This window comes from Octopus sinensis, linkage group LG14 (assembly GCF_006345805.1).
Source record: "Octopus sinensis linkage group LG14, ASM634580v1, whole genome shotgun sequence".
NCBI classification, from domain to species: domain Eukaryota; kingdom Metazoa; phylum Mollusca; class Cephalopoda; order Octopoda; family Octopodidae; genus Octopus; species Octopus sinensis.
The window spans coordinates 3,234,559-3,255,154 of NC_043010.1; the positions used below are offsets into that span (position 1 = coordinate 3,234,559).

At 35.8% G+C, this 20,596-nt stretch overlaps 1 protein-coding gene across 1 annotated transcript in view; it reads right to left on the minus strand.

The window, feature by feature from the left end:
• Nucleotides 1-9,691, minus strand: part of LOC115219544 (protocadherin beta-2-like) — a 29,276-nt gene extending 19,585 nt beyond the window's left edge. Inside the window, exons 1-4 of the mRNA XM_029789746.2 lie at nt 9,688-9,691; nt 9,370-9,376; nt 6,461-8,877; nt 5,339-5,504 (exon numbers count right to left, since the gene is read on the minus strand). Of these exons, the coding sequence (XP_029645606.2) occupies nt 5,339-5,504; nt 6,461-8,839 (2,545 nt within the window). The 5' untranslated portion in view covers nt 8,840-8,877; nt 9,370-9,376; nt 9,688-9,691. The remainder of the gene's footprint in view (nt 1-5,338; nt 5,505-6,460; nt 8,878-9,369; nt 9,377-9,687) is intronic.
• Nucleotides 9,692-20,596: the final 10,905 nt, after the last annotated feature.

Here is a 20,596-nt window from a genome sequence, read left to right on the forward strand (position 1 = left end):
ACACTCCAAGATATACCTAATTTTTATTCCAAAAGGAGAAACTCAATGTATTTTTCAAACCGATGGTGGTGTATTTGCATCCCTGTAACTTAGCAGTTCCACAAAAGAGACCGATAGAATAAGTACTAGGCTTTCAAAGAATAAGTCCTGGGATCGATTTGTTCGACTAAAGGCGGTGCTCCAGCATGGCCACAGTCAAGTGACTGAAACAAGTAAAAGAGTAAAAGAATAATGATTTATTACATTATCATTATAAAGTGAAGATGCATGACCTAGTGGTTAGGATGTGGCACTTGTGAATGCTAGATCATGGGTTCAATCCCCAGGCCAAGTGGCATGTTGTGTTCTTGAGCAAAACACTTCATTTTATGTTGCTTCAATCCATTTGATTCCATTGTAAATCGGTAACCCTGCAATGCACTAGTCTTCGGATCAGAGAGAATATTGGCCTACCAAACTAACCAGCTGGGTGGCATCATATGAAAGCTAAACTGATGCAAGCACATTCTCACCAGTTTTAGCAACATCCGCTCAATCACATGATCACGTGGTTATAATAAAGATTTATTACATGGGCTCAAATGTTACACAAATTTCCAAGGAAGAGTTATTGTCAGGTGAATATACTCCAGTAACAGGTTGTTCCTTTCTTTTCTTTTCCATTTGACAGTAACTAGAGAGACGAAAGGTAGAGTCAACCTTGGTAGGATTTGAACTCAAAACGTTGAAAGATAAAATAACAATTATAAAAAAAACATAATTGATATTCCACAGAATATTATATTTAATCTACCACTAATGCAATTAGTTTAGTGTAAGTTCTGAATATACTCAGAAAGAAAATATTGTACAAATGATATATTTTTGTGTGAATGCAGGCCTGGCTGTGTTGTAAAAATGTTCACTTTGCATCCATGTGGTTCTGGGTTCCGTTCCTCTGTGCAGCACCTTGGGGCAAGTGTCTTCTATTATAGCTTCAGGATGACCAATGCCTTGTGAGTGAATCTGGTAGATGGAAACTGTGTGGAATCCCATCATATACACACACACATACACATGCACATATTTACATATATGTATAATTATCTGTATGAGTCTTTGTGTCTGTTTGTCACACACCCCATTCCCGACCATTGCTCGGCAACCAGAGTTGGTTTACTTATGTCCCAGGAATCTAGCATTTCAGCAAAAGAAGATCAATACGTTAAGTATCAGACTGAAAAAATAAACATAACAGTCGATTACGTAGGCCTAACTGTTTGGTAAGAAGCTTGCCTCTCAACCACACGGTTCTGGGTTCAGTCCCACTGTGTGGCTCCTTGGGCAAGTGTCTTCTAGTATAGCCTCGGGCCAACCAAAGCCTTGTGAGTGGATTTGGTAGATGGAAACTGAAAGAAAGCTGTCATATACATATATATATATATATATATGTGTGTGTGTGTGTGTGTGTGTGTGTGTACATATATGAATGTGTGTGTCTTTGTGTCTGTGTTTGTAACTCCGTCACTGCTTGACAACTGGTGCTGGTGTGTTTATGTAACTTAGCAGTTTGACAAAAAGAGACTGATAGAATAAGTACTAGGCTTAAAAAAGAAGTCCTGGGGTCAATTTATTCCCCAGTGGTGCTCTAGCATGTCCACAGTCAAATGACCGAAACAAATAAAAGAATAAGTACAAGGGTTGATTTGTTCAACTAGAACCCTTCAAAGCAGTGCCCTAGCATGGCTGCACTCCAATGACTGAAGCAAGTAAAAGAAAAGATAAAAGAACTTGAAAGATGAAAGATAGATTGAATCTTGGCAGGATTTGAACTTGGAATGTAGAAAAAAGAAAACTAAATTTCCACAGAGTGTATATTTCATCTGGCACTGATACAATTATTTTAGTGTAAGTTCTGAATATACTCAGAAAGAAAACATCCTTCAAATGAAATATTTTATGTATTCCTCTATTGTCTTTGACAGTTATGGTGAGGAACATTTATTCAAAAATAAAGCAAAATTTTTGAGGAAAAAGAAAACATCTTCTGAGAGTTAACAGTGAGGTTTTTAAGATCTTCTTTGCCAATACTTGATTCATTTTATGAACAAATTGAACAAACAACAACAACAACAAGATGAATCCAATATCAGATCAATTAAACTGTTTATTTATAAAATTTTACAAAGAAGTTAGAACATCGTGCCAAATATAAACTCAAAACACAGGGGTAAAAATAGCTTCAACAATTTCCTTCAATGCGTTTCTACTGTTTTGTTTGTTTTTATTTTTCATTTCATTCTTCTTTTCATTTACATTTCATATTTCATGCAAATATTATAAACAGAGTCAATTATTCAACTTCTTTTTCTTCTCCTCCATTCATTGACATTCATTTTCACCAATTGCCACCAGTAGTCATTATTCTAGGCATGAGACACTGGAGTGACTCTTATAACTATTTCCAGGGCCATGGGTAAATTTTTGCTCAATGCTGCAAGCTAATGAAATGAAACACTTATCAATTCTTCAGGCTTCCTAAATTTTTTTCTTTTTTTTTCTTTTTCTTTTTATTAAAAAAAATAACAATAAAAACAAGCTTTGAGATGAAATGTATATGTTTGTTAGCATGACCTATTTATATCTAAGTCTAGTATAACAGATCAATGAGAGTTCTGCACCGCAGTTAGGGACACAGCTTGACAGTGGCAATGCTGTGACAATCATGAACCATGAGGCTGAATGATACTCAATTATATTATATTTTATTGCAGTGGTCCCCATGCTGTTTTTACTCACAACAGAGCAAACAGAAATATTTTGGTATACACAATACATGAAGTTAAAAAAAAAGAGTATTTAAATATTTAGCTGCTGCCTCCCCTCCTTGTTCTCATCCTTGTCCTCCCCTTCACTCCTCCCCTCCTCTCCCCATTCTCCTCCCCTATTCTCCCCCTCTTCCTCCCTCCTCCTCCTCCTCCTCCTCCTCATCATCATCATCATGATCCCCACCATCGTTGTTATTGTCATTGTCGTTATTGTTTTTGCATTCGCTTTTCCTTGCTTGTGGAGTTTCACAGAAAACTTGCTGAGGCGAATTTATCTGTAGCTGGATGCTCTTCCTGTTGACAACCCTCATCTGTTTCTGAGCAAGGTAATATTTTAGAAAAGTGAATAGCTCAGCATTCTATGTGTACAGAGGCTTTGCTTTTCAGTCAACACGAAAATGCCAAGACTAGAATGAAAACATAAACACATACACACATGTTCTCACACATTTGTACACACACACACACACACAAACTGTAGGTTCGAATCCTACACCACATGGTCCCACAGAATACTTCTTAACTCCACAGCTATTCAGAATTTACTTCTTTATTCAGTATACTGATTTTAAACTTCGGCACAAGGCTATCTATTTTGGGGGAAGAGTTAAGTTGATTACAATGATCACAGCATTCAACTGTTTCTTATTTTATTAATCCTGAAAGGATGAAAGGCAAAGTTGACCTCAGCAGAATTTGAACTCACTATGTAAAGACAGATGAAATGCCACTAAGCATTTTGCATGGCATGCTCATAATTCTGCCTGCTTGCTGCCTTACCTTTATTCAATACGTTGATTTCAAATTTTGGCATGAGGTCAACAATTTCAGTGAGAGAAGAAACTGATTACATTGACCCCCAGTGCCTATTCTATCGAACCAGAAGGGATGAAAGATAAAGTTGACCGCAGCAGAATTTGAACTCAGAATGTAAAGATGGATGAAACGCCACTAAGCATTTTGTCCAGTGTAACCTTTATCCAACATATTACAAACAAAAGCATGCTCTTGATGATTTTGAGTGGCATTCTCTAAGCTTAGACATATTAAATGTAAACATATCCTCATTTTATCATTAATACAACGATGTCTCTCTTGTTTTGTAATCTCTCTATATATAAAGAGCAAAATGTCTGTCTGTGTGTGTGTGTATCCTTTATACAAATCCACAATTATTTAGTTAGAGGGCTCGCACTTTCTATGGTCATTTAAAATCGTCCAAGGATGGTCGTGCACATCTTTACATTTCCCTAGTCACCCCACAAAGCCATTAAAAAATCAATAGAAGTGACTCTTTTGTGAATTTTCTATCCAAAACCCAATCAAAGTGCCCGAAACTTGATACGGTTCATATAATTAACTTAACCTCACCCATAAAATTGCTGGTCTTGAGCTAAAAGTTGAAACCATTTTCCTAACACATATAACAGCACTTTAAGATGTGAGAGTGTCTTATGGCACTCTTTTTGGGAACCACTGCCCTATTGACTCAATCGATAAAGAAATCTTCATTTCTCCAACCCAAACATTGCACACAAAATCTTGATTAATAGATCTCAACTGCAGTACTTTTTGTAAATGGTATTTCCAGCAGTTCATTTCCTGCAAACAGTATTCAGCAGAACTTAATGAAATGTATTGAGTATGATCAGCAACGGTGAAAAGATTTATATATACATAAAAAATTGGGCTAAAATAAAAAGGTAGTAAAAATCTAGACAGCATTCAAACCAGGGACAACAATTGTGAGTTAACATAGAGAGCCTTTGTACAGACAGCATCATATAAACAAGCTGAATTGTTAGGGAGTACATTAAAGGGTCATGACTAACATGATTGCTTGGAAATGTTGAACAAATTGCTGTTAATTTGACATAAAATCAACAATTTTGACAATCTTTTTCCCTCGGCAGATTTTTACTCAACAATGTCTCTAATGAAAGAATCTAATATGAGAGAGAGAGAGAGAGCGAGAGAGAGAGAGAGAGAGAGAGAGAGAGAGAGAGAGAGAGAGAGAGAGAGAGAAGAGAGAGAGAGAGAGAGAGAGAGAGAGAGAGAGAGAGAGAGAGAGAGAGAGAAACTTTGTTGCAACAGCAACTCAAGACTAACTGACAAGGAGCCATGAGCTGTTTAGTACAATACGTTCATAATGTAAATGTTTGTTTTTTTAAACAAACAAACAAATAGATTTTTGTTTAGTTTTGTTGTTAGCTTGCTTGCTTGCTAGCTTTTTGTTTTGGTTTTTCTTTATTTGTTTTCAATCATAAAGTTTTGTTTGTTATAAAAATAAAATAATTAATTTGGAAAAATTTAATTTCTTAGTCATCACAGAAATTATGAAATAATGAATAGAAAATGTGATTAAAAGTTGTTGATGCATTAAATATCCTCGAGATACTAAAGGTAAAATGATCTAAAAGAAGTCTAGGAAATAAACAACTCTTTCTCTCTCACCGACTGAAACCTGAAAATATTTGATTCAATTATTTCTCAATAACAGAGAAGCTGAAAAATTAATCTTCAAAACATACCTGGAAGGGTCTCATAGTGAACTGTGTTTCTTTCTGTGGATCCATGACCACTGTTAGTTGGAGAAGATATTGCTAACATTTCATTGAAGTGGTCGGAGGTCATTAGCATACGCTGCTGTTCTTCCTTACGAGAACCAGCTGTCACAGCTGCCTCTTGAACACTTATCTGTTAGAACCGATATATTGAAACATATTATTCAATATAAGAGTTGGTAATAGTAGAATATAATGAACCAAACGGCTTTGTGCTACTTGTAATAAGAACTACAGACAATTTTAAATGTAATATATATATAGGTAGGATACAAAGCAATTGGTTCACAGAAATAATAATTTATTAAAAAAAAAACAAAAAAAAACAGCTTTACTAAAGAAGGATATTTTCATTAATTTTACCTTGTTTTACTTTTAATAGCAATTATTTCTAAAAGATATAATTCTTTTAATAAATCAATTTTTTGAGATAAATTCTTTAAAATTAATATATTTTAAAATATAAATTTAATGCACACTCTCACACACACTTATAAATATTATATATTATAATTACTATGGTACTGAAACGGTACTAACAGAATGAGTCGACTGTTTAGGACAAAATGTAATGTTCCTGGTCTGAATGATGGCATTTTTGTCTTATGAATTCATTACCTACAAAAGAGGGCAGTAGATGGGAGATAAGCCATTGATTACTAAGTAAAATATATTATTGGAAGCTAAATGCTAAGAAATGGTTTCAAGCCCCGAACAAATATCATCTAATACAGTAATTGTCCAGAAAGTCTTAGATTATCTCCTGTTCATACTAGATTAATTTTGCCAAATTTCTGTAATTTCATTTCTGTTAAATTTCCAACTTATAAATGAGAAAAGTGGCTGATATAATTGTTAGTCAATAAAAGTGAAATGAAAGAAGAATGTTGATAAGGATTTTCAGCCAGTTTCACTTAATTATCCCCCACTGATTCCCATCAATGACAGTAAAGCTGTAACAAATGAATTGTGCAATTTATATAAAATAGTACATGTTGAATGTGAAAAAATGTTAGATTTTCTAACAAAGCAGTTTTTCTGAAATGTTAAGGAAATACTAAAGAAAACTAGAATAAAAGAGATATTTACCTGGTGTGTAACATCTTGGTTATGCAGCCCAGATGAAGATCCTTTCCAACTTTGACCTGGCTTGTAACCAGATTGAACAGTCCGAGAGATTCTTGTTGAATTGTGATCAGAAATCATGGTTACTGGGGTATTATACTGAGATGACATTGATTCAGAGATATATCCTGATGGTCTCCTTTCTCCAACAAAATCATTATTTGTGCTGACACCATAACCATATTTTGCATCTCTCTGGTTTTTCCTGTGGACAACACATACTATCACTGAAACTACAATGGCCACAGAAACTATCACTGCTGCTACCACAATTATAATCATCAAGTTAATATGAATTCTGTTGTCTGATTCCGTGTCTTCAGCTGTGTACATTCTGGCTGTTGTATTGCTAACAGTCAGTGTCAAAGACAGTGTAGTGGTTGCTGTTAAAACTGGAGTGCCACTGTCTTTGACAATGAATTTCAAATCATATGATCCAGCATCATTTTGGTAAACTGTACGAGAGAATGACAAAACTCCTGTGTAAGGGTTAACTGTAAATAACTGTTTGTCATTGCCTCCAAGTATTTCATATCTCAGAAAAGCATTAGCATGACTGTCTCTGTCAGAAGCTCTCAGAACTGTGATTTCACTTTTTGTCTGCGGATGGTAGTGGACATCTAAACTAAATGGACTCACACTAGGAAATGTGAAATAGGGTGCATTGTCATTTTTGTCCATGATTTCAACAACTACATTTGCAGTGTTGTTAAGGGAGGGAGTTCCATTGTCTTTCACTAAAGCCTTAAAATGGTATGTATCTTGTTTTTCATGATCCAAAGATTGAGCTGTTGTAATAAATCCAAAATTGGAAATCTTAAATGGAAGAACATAACCATGCTCATCAAACAAAGAATACGATAGTTGTCCTCCAAGACCTAAATCAGGATCTGTAGCATTGATAAACCCAACAGGAAAATTGGGTTCTTCATTTTCATAAGTTAAGAATTTAAATGTGCTTTTTGTAAAGTATGGTTGTACATCATTGACATCCATCACTTCAATAGAAAATTTTCTCTCTGTCTTTAAGGATGGAAATCCCTTATCTTCACAGACAATACTTAAGTCCATGTGACTTTCTAATTCCCTATTAACTAGACTTTTGATAACGACTTTATATTTATTTTTCCCCAGACTTTGTAGCATAAACTTGTCGTGATTTAGAATACAATCAACTTCTCCATTGTGGCCACTGTCATTATCAATGACCTTCACATAAGCAATGAAACTACCAACTTTCACTCCTTCTGATATGGAAACCACATTTCCATCCGATTTAGAGACAAATTTCACATCAATCCTTGGAGCATTGTTCTGCTGGTTTAAAACGTTAATAAGAACGATTGCTGTAGAACTCAATGGAGGACTACCATGATCTGTGGCATCAATGAAAAGTTTATAGGTTTGTCTCTTTTCAAAAGGAAAAATTTTGTGGGGTAAAATTCTGCCACTTTTGGGATCTAGTTCAAAATATGACTTGACGGAATCTGGTGTTTTGGAATTAAAACTGTAAGAAACTTTGCCATTTTGACCAACATCTTTATCTTCTGCTAACACAATAGCTACAGGCTGTACTCTTCTATCTTTCTTGTTTATCGAAACATTGTAGATGTTCTGTGTAAAGATAGGCCTACTATCATTCTCATCTGTAACAGTTACTCGTACTTTTAAAATACTTTGTTTAGGTGGTGAGCCACCATCCCTTGCAATAACCTCCAAAAGGTAAAAGTCTTTTACTTCTCTATCAAGCCCCTGCTTCAGAATTATTTCATTTTTCGATGTACCTATCACACTCTTTGACATGGACAGTTTAAAAGGGTCATTTGTATTCTTCAGTACATAAGTTATCTGTGAATTCAACACACTCACATCTTTATCAATAGCATTTGGTATTGATTTTGTGGTTCCTTTCCCATCAGTCTCATAAAACTGAAGATCCACTTGATGGTGTGAAAATTCAGGTTTGTTATCATTAACATCATCAATAATTACTTTTATTTCAATTATTTTCAAAAAGTATTCTTCTTGTCTCACAGCAATTTCAACCATTCTGAAGCACTCGGTATTATATTTACAGAGAGATTCAGCGTCTAAATTCATTGCAGTGCATAGTTTTCCTGTCTTGGAGACATTGAACAGCTGTACGTCACCGTTTTGACTTTCATGCAGTTGGCTATACGTAATAACACCATTATCTTGAGGTGGAACACTGTCCAATAAATGTCGCTCGTATGAGATGTCGCCAACAATAGTTCCTGGTCTTTTGCCTTCCTTCACGTGGTAAGTCAAATCAACACTTTCACACATGACAGTCACAATCAATAATATATATACTTGTAACATGTTTTTGGCTTCAAGATACAAGAAATGTAAAAGGAAATCTGAAAGAGAAAAAATAGAGAAAAATTAAAAAAGAAAGAGAGAGAGAGAGAGAGAAAATGTCGAGTCTATGATATTTTGTCAATACAAAAGCAATATTTCTCTCTTTAGAAATAACTTTATTTGCTAGCTTCAGGAAAAATGTTTCTAGAATCTAATTGAACAAACTACATATATTGGGACAAAACACTCAATAACTCTTATCCCCTCCCTTATACGAACATTTACGTTTGCAGAGGCATTACTGAGACATTCTCTGAATTTATGTAATTTTGAAGAAAACTTATCTAATTTTCAATAAAGCATTAAACACAAACACACACACACACACACACATGCGTACACACACATACACATATGCATGAAGCTTGCACATACACTTCTTTTATTACATAACTATTCATGGAGCGTTGAAGTACAGAGAGCACAACATGTATTCACGTATTTTACTTACTACAATGTTTCTTTCTGGGGTTTTTCACAATATTTAAAACCACATTCCTGTTAATTATTTAGAATAACATCCCTGTTTCAAGAAATAAATCTTCTGGAAAGAACATCAGTCTATCTAAGGTAACACCCCACACCTATTTTTAGTGTCATAAAGGAAGAAGGGTAACACATATGGGATTTTTTCAGAGGCTCTGAGACTAGCGGGATTAAGAAAAGTAAGAAATTATCCTTTGACTAGAGACTTACTCCAAGTGCTCGTTACAGAACAGATTTCTCTAAAGGTTATCAAGGACCAGGTGGTAGTGTTAAATGGGGCAATGAATTAAGACTGGCACCCAAGAATAGGGATGGCCCCTCACAAGAACATCCACATAGTTTCTTTCTAAAAATTTAACTCCCAATGCTTTCATAAGATTGAAAGCAAAAATTCATAGTTGTGAAGCAAACTTCCTAACTCTACAACCAAGCCTATACCCAGGTCAAGTTGTGGAGGCACATGGCCTAGTGGTTAGAGCAGCAAACTCATGGTCGAGGGATCATGGGTTCAAATCTCAGACCAGGCAATGTGTGTGTTTATGAGCGAAACACCTAAGCTCCACACGGTTCCGGCAGAAGGTAATGGCAAACTTCTGTTGACTCTTTCGCCACAACTTTCTCTCACTCTTTCCTCCTGCATCTAGAAGCTCACCTGCAATGGACTAGCGTCCCATCCAGGTGGGGAACCTATATGCCAAAAAAACCGGGAAACCGGCCCTTATGAGCCAGGCATGGATCGAGAAGGAACAATCAAATCAGGTCAAGTAGCCCTATGATTGTAAGTATTTCAGCAATGTTCATCCTGTCTTTTTATATATTAGGATGTACATTATCCAATGTGTCCTCCATCCTTTTAAGACAGTACAGAGTAACTCAAGGAAGATTTGCCTAGTATTTCTAGCAGGACAAGCCACCATGTAGTGGTTCCCTTGTTGGTTCAGTGAACTAGAGCAATATAAAATAGCATGTGATGGTAACTTTGTCCTCTATCTCTCCCTCGCTCTTTCTCTCTCTCTCTCTCTCTCTCTCTCTCTCTCTCTCTCTCTCTCTCTCTCCACATAATGTTTCAATTAGTATATTATCTGGTGGTATTCAGGTATCACAACCATTATTTCAAACGCTCAGGTTCTTAAAGAATAATATATTAGTAAAGCTTTAAGCTCAGTTCTAGCACAAGAACATTTACACACATATACGTTCATACATACATGCATGCATCCATCCATCCATCCATCCATCCATCCATCCATCCATCCATAGATACATACATCCATACATACAAACATACATACATACATACATCCATCCATCCATCCATCCATCCATCCATCCATACATACATACATACTTTCATTTATACATGTGTGTGTGTGCATGTATTAGAAAATGGATGATAGACCCTCATCTAGATCCTTTGTCATACCAACAAACATACATTTTAGTTTCAAGTAATACCTTGCTCGATTGGTATTTTAAACATGAGCAGCAAGGACATAGCTATTCAGCCCTGTAGGACCTTCTCATTTGTACAAATGTGGAAAATATGTTCACCTTTTGCAGCAGGTGTTACACTATTGTTTGGTGAACCCTCATGATCAGTCATTTATCAATTTATTTTTACTGTATAACACGAAAGGTAAAATAAACAGCAACATGTTTTGAACTTAGTCCTACAGAGAGAGGAAACAGAGATATTTTGTCCAGTGTTCTCTCAAACTCTTTTTCCCTCTCCATGTTTTTCTTGCAGCTGTTTAAGTAAAACATCAACCACATCAGTCTCATTAATAACGTTTGATAACTCTTACTCTTTTACTCTTTCACTCTTTTTACTCTTTTACTTGTTTCAGTCATTTGACTGCGGCCATGCTGGAGCACCGCCTTTAGTCGAGCAAATCGACCCCGGGACTTATTCTTTGTAAGCCCAGTACTTATTCTATCGGTCTTTTTTGCCAAACCGCTAAGTGACGGGGACATAAACACACCAGCATCGGTTGTCAAGCAATGATAGGGGGACAAACACAGACACACAAACATACATGCACATACATATATATACATATATACAACGGGCTTCTTTCAGTTTCTGTCTAACAAATCCACTCACAAAGCTTTGGTCGGCCCGAGGCTATAGTAGAAGACATTTGCCCAAGGTGCCACGCAGTGGGACTGAACACTGAACCATGCGGTTGGTAAGCAAGCTACTTACCACACAGCCACTCCTGCGCCTATAAGGTTTAATTTTTTAAAATTTAGTCTGGAAGAAATAGGTGTGCCTCTATCATTCACTGGCTTTTTTGTGACCAGTGAGATTAATGTGATTCATGTTTTTCTTGGAAACTGTAAGATGAGGGCTGTCAGAAAACCATGAGCAAGGAAGGAATTCCAGAGAACTGGTGTCCTGTTAAGGAAGGGCTGGGAGAAAATTAGTTATTGCTGGGCCTGAATAGGTAGATGCAATATGGATAAATAGAAGAGTAAAGATAAATAAATGAGTCTGGAGGGGCCATGTGCATTTGGCATAGGATCAGCCAACTCTGGGAGTTAGATACCACTGGAGTAGTGGGGAAATAGCATGTCTGTGGGTTGGCAGTTGGCAGTTTTTGATGAATGACTTCATGCCAATTAGTCAAAGGGCTCAATCTATTATGTCTGTTACATGTTGTAACAGCATCATTCCAGATGCTTTTACAGTATTTCATTGTGAATCTCTCTTGAAATTTGTAAGAGATTAAGGGATTTTGAAGGCTGAAGTATTTTCTGGCCCTGAAACAGAAAAGTAGACTATATGATACAGTCTATGTTGAGCATCTGAAATTGTTAGTAGAGGCTATTATTGCTAAGACCTAGCAGTTAGATTGATCCTTTATGTTATACTTGTTTCAGCCTTTGGACTGCAGCCAGGCTGGGACACCACCTTGAGGAAGGGGCACTGTCTTGATGGTTAAAGTGGACAGAATTTGTATTTCAAATTTTAATCGCCTGTGCTACATATACTACATGTCATTCATTTCAGACCAGCTGCCAAATTCTAATACTGTATTTTCCTCAGGGATTGAGATGAAAGCTTTGTCCAAGGATACTACAAAGTAGTGTCTGAGAATAGACATAATGTAGTCAGTCCACTATTTTTCTGCATGGCCCTGTTTATATTAAGAACAATAATATTGTTTTTATGTGTACAAGTGTACAAGCAAATGTCTTAGTATATGAATATGGAAGTATGTGTTTATATACATACAAATATACATACATACACATTTATATATATGTGTGTGTGTGTGTACTTATGCATAATACATTTATTCGTATATATATATATATATATATATATATATATGTATGTATGTATGTATATATATATCTTTGTATCTATGATATATATGTTTATGATATATTATTTTTTGTAATTGTAATTGTATGTATTTCTGTCTGTTTCAGTGAGTTGGTGGGTGTATGGCGGCTGCATGGGTGTGCATGTGTTGATGTGTGTGGATGTATGTGGATGTGTGTGAATGCACGTGAATATATCATAAAGGCATTACTCCGAGCTATTTTTGATAAGTTTGATGCATATGGATTGTTTTTCATCTGTCGACACACTGTCCAAATATAAATGCTTCTATACTTGTACAAGTGACCAGTATCTGCATTTTTCTCCCTCTCCAATCGGAATTATTTCTCCTGAATCCATTATGAGAAATTTTCGTTTTATTCTCGTGCTATGTTCGATGTTGTTGTAATCGAAAGAAATGAATGCATGAATCATATTTGTTATAAATGTTGCTCTCTTCTCTCTCTTGTGTTACTGGAAACGTCCGTCCATGTGGCGAGAGCGGTTCGAAATATGTTTGAGATCTATTCTTAGTACATTCTCATTCCTTCTTCCTCCTTCTCATCTTCTTCCTCCTCCACCACCACCACCACCGCCTGCTCCTACCCAGATGAAAACTTCAGTATGGATGAAGCAAAGAAGTAACAACCATGGAATGTAATAATGGAATTATAACAGTGAAGATTAAAATGAGGATGGGGAGGTGGGGGGCAGGGGGGGAGAAAACAGATAAAAAAAAACAAACAATAAAATAATCACCAAATCTAATCTGATGGTAAACTCCTGCCTCCCCATCACCAACCACCTCTACTATCAACCACCACCAACACCACCACCACCACCACTACCATCTTCCTCCTGCACCTCATCCTCATCATCATCATCATCATCATCATCAGCATCATCATCATTGTTTTCATTATCATTATTATCATCATCATCATCATCAGCATCATCATCATTGTTTTCATTATCATTATTATCATCATCATCAGCATCATCTCCCTCACCACTGCCACCACTTACCATCACCATCATTGTCGTCTTCATAATCATCATTATCATCATTATCGTCATCATCACAACCATCAGCAACAGCAGCAGCAGCACCACCACCACCACCACCATCATCACTACTACTACCACCACCAACACTACCACCACCACCACCACCACCACCACCATCACTACCTCCACTACAACAATCAACACCATTCATCACTGCTGCCACCACCACCACCACCACTTCCACCATCATTGCCACCATTATCATCATCATCATCATCATCAACAACAACAGTTGCAATGACAAATACAAACACTGCAGATACAAAAGAAGTAAAACAAAAGTCCAATTCCGCTGCAAAAAAAAAACAAACCTACCCACAGACCCCTCTCTCGTAATTAAATACACATTTAAATTAAAGCAACACAGTTATTCAATGACACAGTTACTAGAGTTAAAATAGAACTAAGACTGGCAAAAATGCATTAACTGGGTTTATGTACACATAATTCTTAATACACACTGACATATCTTTTGTTTAAATTTCTGGGGCTTTTTTTTTTTAATATTCATTATTTCATTCTAGAAAGGGTGGGATAGGTGTGTCAATGCTGGCATTTATATGTTGTTTGGTGCAAGTTTTCTTTTTTTGTTTTCTTACTATTACCTTATAGCCCCAGGCTGACGAAAGCCTTCTGACTGGGTTTGATGGGCAGGAAATGAAAGAAGCCCCTCGTATGTGCGTGCATGTGTGCGTGTGTGTGTGTGAGTGTGTGTGTGTGTGAGTGTGTGTGTGTGTACAGACATACATACGTACACACACACACACACACACACACGCACACACATACACACATATAGTAGATGGTTTGTTATGACTGGTCAAAGAGAGACCAATGTTTTTATACCTAAAGCACTTAGCTGTATAGGTGTGAAACCAATGGTAGCTTCTTTTTCGGATATATGAACAACTGTATGTATGTATGTCATTATTCAGCTTTATTTCAAGATTTTTTGTCAATAGAGAAAGAGCCAGTTTGTAACTTAGATCCAAGGCTCCTTCACTGGAATTTCAATAGCATCAACAAGGTATTCTTGATTGTATGTACGTAGGTATATGTGCAGATTTGTATGCTTTGTTTTATGTATATCTTCTCATTCATATAGTTGCACGTCTAGTCATGCTCATAAATACTTAAATGATAAACTTCTGGAAAGTTTTATAGATTTTTAGTTCCAGTGATGGCTTGGATCTGTAGTCTTTGAATCAGCTTTCCCCTTTCTGATTTTCAGAAGCCTAATTTCTCAAGATTGCTTCTTAGGCAGTATGTTACATATCTCAGTACTTCAATAATTACAAGTATAAACCTGAATTTGTAATGTGGATAGAATAACTGTAGATTTCTCAATAGTTCAGCATAAGTATTCTCTTTTCCGCTAATCTCTAGCTTTAAGTTAACATCTGTTGAATAGCTGATTTTCACAACTGTACAGTTTCCATTCTCTATCCCAAATCACTATGTCAGGCCTATTATATTTTCATTTTATTGAGCTTTACACTCAGGCATTCCATCAATACTCCTTTTTATTATAAATGACTATGGTTTCTACCATACTGTGGGCTTTTATTTCTTTGGTCTCAAGGTTATCCTTACGATGGATCTCATTATACAGTGTCTTAGCTACAAAATCATGCATCATTGGTAGATAATAGTGTGATGACATTTTTGGACAACTGCTTATGGTGTGAGTAATATCTTCAGTGTTAACTTTACAAAGTCTGCATCGGTTATCACATTTTGCTGCCTTTCCTGCCTCTCTATCCCTTCTGAGCATCAGGTATTTGGTTGATATTTCCTATTCCTGGATTGCAAATGCATACTCTTTAAAGTGGGAGTTAGACTGCTTTGATGATCAATATTACGATCATCCCGGAGCTTTCTAACAACATATCCATGCAAAGTCTTCTGCTGATATACGCTTATCCTTTCAGCTGATGATATGTTTTGGTAGAGTCATGCAACTTTCTTTGGGCATGTATTTAATGTTATCAACAAGAATGCTGCTCAGGGAGCTGCTTTCTAAATCTAATGATGTTATCAGTCTCATGTATGCAAACTCGGTCAAGGGATGCACTTCGACATTTGCTGGTTAAAAGATGTTGCTGAAGGGATATGATATGACATTCAAAGGAAGTCTGGATCGATGTTAAGCCACTGCCCCCTTGATTTTTTTAGGTAGAAGCAATCTACGTCATTGCTGATGTAGAAATTACATGTGCTGATAAGTATCTTCTGGCTTCACAGATCTCATCAACTGTCCAATCAAGTAACCCAAATGTTGGTATGAGTACTGGCACTGCAAGCACATTGTGGGCCATTGTTTCATTAAATACAGAAAGTTCTGAGGTCTATGTTTTCTTTATTTAGTTGTAATATTCTTTAATGACATGTTTTGAAACAGGTGCCATTGTAAGATATGTTTTCATCCACCCCTAGATACCTGTAACATTGCTCATCAGATATAAGGGAAACAGTTAACTCATTGACAGAAGTGTTGCTAATCTGGTTTTGAATATATTTTTTCACTAGCATTTATCTCTCCATTTTACTATTAATTCAATCTAGTATAAAAATCAAAGAAATGTTTAATTTTCTATTAGGTTGACTGGAACAAATTATTTTCATATTCTTTGGCTGGTGGCAGAGTTTGGTATTCTGAATTACAGGACAAAATCTTGTAAAACTTCACTATGTTGTCAATATAACATCAAAAACACTTGGTCACCCATGCATGTCCAAGCACAATTCTAAATACATACAGTTTGACTCTTTTACTTGTCTCAGTCACTGGACTGTGACCATACCAGGACCCCACCTTGAAAGGTTTAGTCAATTAAATCAACTTCTTAATGTAGTGCTCCTTTGTTCTCTTTTTGCTGGACCACTAAGTTATAGGGATGCAAAAACCAATTGCACTTTTCAATCATTGGTGTGAGAAATACAAATATGCACACTCACAGCAATACACATGCACTCATGCACACACCCAAACAAATATAAATATGTGTGTGTATGTGTCTGTGTGTGTGTGTGTGTGTGTTTGAATGCACTTATATATATATATATGTATATATAAAGAGATTAATGATAGAAAATGGAACAGGCAACATTCTTGACTTAAAATTACCACAATTGTTTTGATGCATTTTTTACTCTTTCAGGGCATTTTGGGGTACTCAGAATATGAGTATATGTATATTTTTAATAATATTTAGCAGAAGTCACAGGGTGCTTCAAGGTCTGAGAGTTTTGTGCACTTTGGTAAGTGCCAATGCATGAGATCCTGTGACCTTACTTCTGCTACTAAATATTAATAAAAATATATATGTATGTATGTGTGCGTGTGTGTGTGTGTGTGTGTTTGAATTCCTGGCATTGGTCACAAATGGCAGGTATAGTGTTTGATTATGGTCAACTCATGGTTACTTCTTTAATGTTGACCAGTGTATAAGCACTTTATAGCATGGACTAGGGAGGATTTTATCCTACCACAAGCACTAAAGATGAGCTCGAAGTAAAAACTATGTATAAGCTGAGTAAGATGTAGTGTATAAGAGAGATAGGAAAGCATTGATAGTTATGGCCATGTAATGCTTACCAAAGCTGAGTTTAAGAAGTGCTAAGAAATACCTGTGAAGAGAAAACAGTTGAAAAGGAAGACCAAGAAAGACATGGAGAAAAGTGGAAAAAGTTGATCTTGGGATGCTGAACTACATAAAGGAGATAAGAAAGGAATGCAACAAGTGATGGGTCATTGTGGAGGAGATGATCCTTCCAACTCATGCAAAAAGATCTCAAATTTTATTTGATTTGCTTTTCGCAGGAAGGAAAGTTTCTTTCGAAGATACGTCTCGCCTTCACCTTCGAAACGTAGAGTAGATGAAACCATGGTGACTGAAGAAGGGGTTTTTTTCTTTGTGTTATTTGTTCGGTACTCTATTTTTTTTGTTGTTTAAGAAAAATGTCCAGTTCCTTGGGTTTGTGTCTATGTTTTTGTTTCTCATTGTGTTCAACGTTTTTTTTGGTGTCCTGTACTCATATATGCTTGTATATATACATGTAGAGGTAAGTACGTACATATATGTATATATATATGCATATGTTTTATTTATTAATATATATATATATATAGGCATTATATATATATGGATATATATTATATATAAATGAATATGAGGAATAAATTATCTTGCTGATAATATCTGTGTGAAATATATTAAGTTAGTGTTAAAATATTAAATGAATGAGCATTGTGTGTATACATGCAAAAACACATATATGTATGTGTATAAACATATACATACACACACTGAAACATAAATATACATACATATATATATAATATCTATCCATCTATCTATTTATATATATATGTGTGTGTGTGTGTGTGTGTGTGTGTGTGTGTGTGTGTGTATATATGTGTATATATATATATAATATATATATATATATGTATGTATGTATGTATATATGTATGTATATATTGGCAGAGAAATATGTAGGCTATGAGTTTAAGTTATGGGGTTACACACCAGGTTGCAATCTTACAACTAATTCAGTTCAAATGAATAATCACATGCTTTAATGCATAGGAAGATAGATGTGATATATATATATATATATATTATATATATATATATATATGTATGTATGTATATATGTATGTATATATTGGCAGAGAAATATGTAGGCTATGAGTTTAAGTTATGGGGTTACACACCAGGTTGCAATCTTACAACTAATTCAGTTCAAATGAATAATCACATGCTTTAATGCATAGGAAGATAGATGTGATATATATATATATATATATATATATGCACACACACACATACATATGGATGGATAGATAGAAAGACAGATAGATCAGAAAAGCAAGCTGGAGAGAGAGAAAGAGAAAGAGGAGGTAGAGTAATGGGTGTATGTGTAGGTGGGCTGGTATGTGTGTGAGTACAAATTTGCAATCCTTTCAACATAATATAATAACTGCATTGTTTGATGAAAGTTTGATACAGAAAATATATTGACAAGCAGTCTTGATACATTGTTATTAGTACAACAATAGGTGGCAGTGTACTGACACAAAGCTTAGAATATCAGACAAAATGTCTTGTGGTATTTGGTTATGGCAAACTATGTTCTGAGTTCAAATACTGCTAAAGTCGATTTTGCTTTTCATCCTTTTGGACACAATTAAAAAAATAACCAGCCAAACACTGAGATCAATGTAATTGACTATACCTCCCTCGTTCCCTAATATCTAGCCTTCTGCTCATTTTAGAAAAGTTTTTATTGGGGACAAGCATAGCCGACACTACTGAATATCTTACGTCCCAAACATATGACCTTGAGTTCAGTCCCATTGTACAGTACCTTGGTCAAATGACTTCTAATAAAGCTCTGGGCTAACCAAAACATTTTGAGCAAATTTGATAGCAGGAAACTGAAGAAGCTTGTCATATGTATGCATGTGTGTGCATGAATATATACAAGGTGTGGTAAATAAACTGTTGTCTAAATTACGCAAAAAAAAAATGACACTGACATTCCATTTTAACAGATATATTTACCAAAATTACATAAAAATGTCTTGAAATACTAAAGAGTAAATTTATTCAATAAAATCGCCATTGGCTTCAACCTTGGCCTCCAGACGACTTTGGAATCTTTTGCAACTCTTCTGGATTGTCTCCTTGTTTAAGTTGGTGAATGCTGCTATAATCCTTGCCTTCATTTCATATTTGGTGCAACAAGGAGTTTTGTTGGTCTCTCACTCAACTGCGCCCCGTACATAATAATCAAGCGGGGTTGCAGTCTGGGGAGTTAGGTGGCCAGATGTTAGGGGTGATGTGGTCGCAGAAATTGTCTGACAGCCATGACTGGGTTCTGCTGCTTGTGTGGCATGGTGCTGAGTCCTGTTGCCAGACACAGGGTCTTCCAGCAGCCACCCTAAGTTTAGTGGTGTAACACTTGGAAAGACAAATTTACATATTAAATACATTCCTGCCAGCTGGTATGTAAATATTAATGGCTAGAACATGGTATTAAATTTTACAAGTCAATATTGTGCCTTTGACTGCTAACACAAAAGTAAGGTACAATATTGATATATTCATGGATTGTTGATGGGCTAGATATGGTGCTGATGAAAAAGCAATAACTTGAAATACAGTAACCCCTCGCCATATCGTGGTTCACCTATCACGGTTCACCTATCATGGTTTATTATTTACTAGGACTATGACCCGGCAACGCCGGGTCATAGTGATAGTGCATGCATATACAGCTGCATGCGTGCACACATATATACAAGTACTGTATATACAAATATACAAATCTCTGACCAATCACATACAGCTAGCTGGCATTCAATTGCCGTATCAAGTTTCAGGCATTTTGATTAGGTTTTGGTTAGAAAATTCACAAAAAAGTCACTTCTATTGATTTTTTAATGGCCTTGTGAGGTGACTGGGGAAATGTAAAGATGTGCATGACCACCCTTGGACAGTTTTGAATGCCCATAGAACGTGCGAGCTCTCTAACTGAAAAACTGTGGATTTATATAAAGAACACACACACAGACATTTTGCCATTTATATATAGAGAGAAGCTTACACTAATTCCTCCATGGTGTTGTTTTGTATTCATAATGAAATAAATATATACAACTTATAAAAATAATAAAAGAAATATACAGTACAGAACTGTTTCCACTTTGTGGATTTTCACCTGTCACAGGGGGTTTTGGAACATAACACCCATGATAATCAAGGGATTACTGTATACATATACACACCTATTTTTTCTATCTTTGCTTGCATTGTCTACATAAA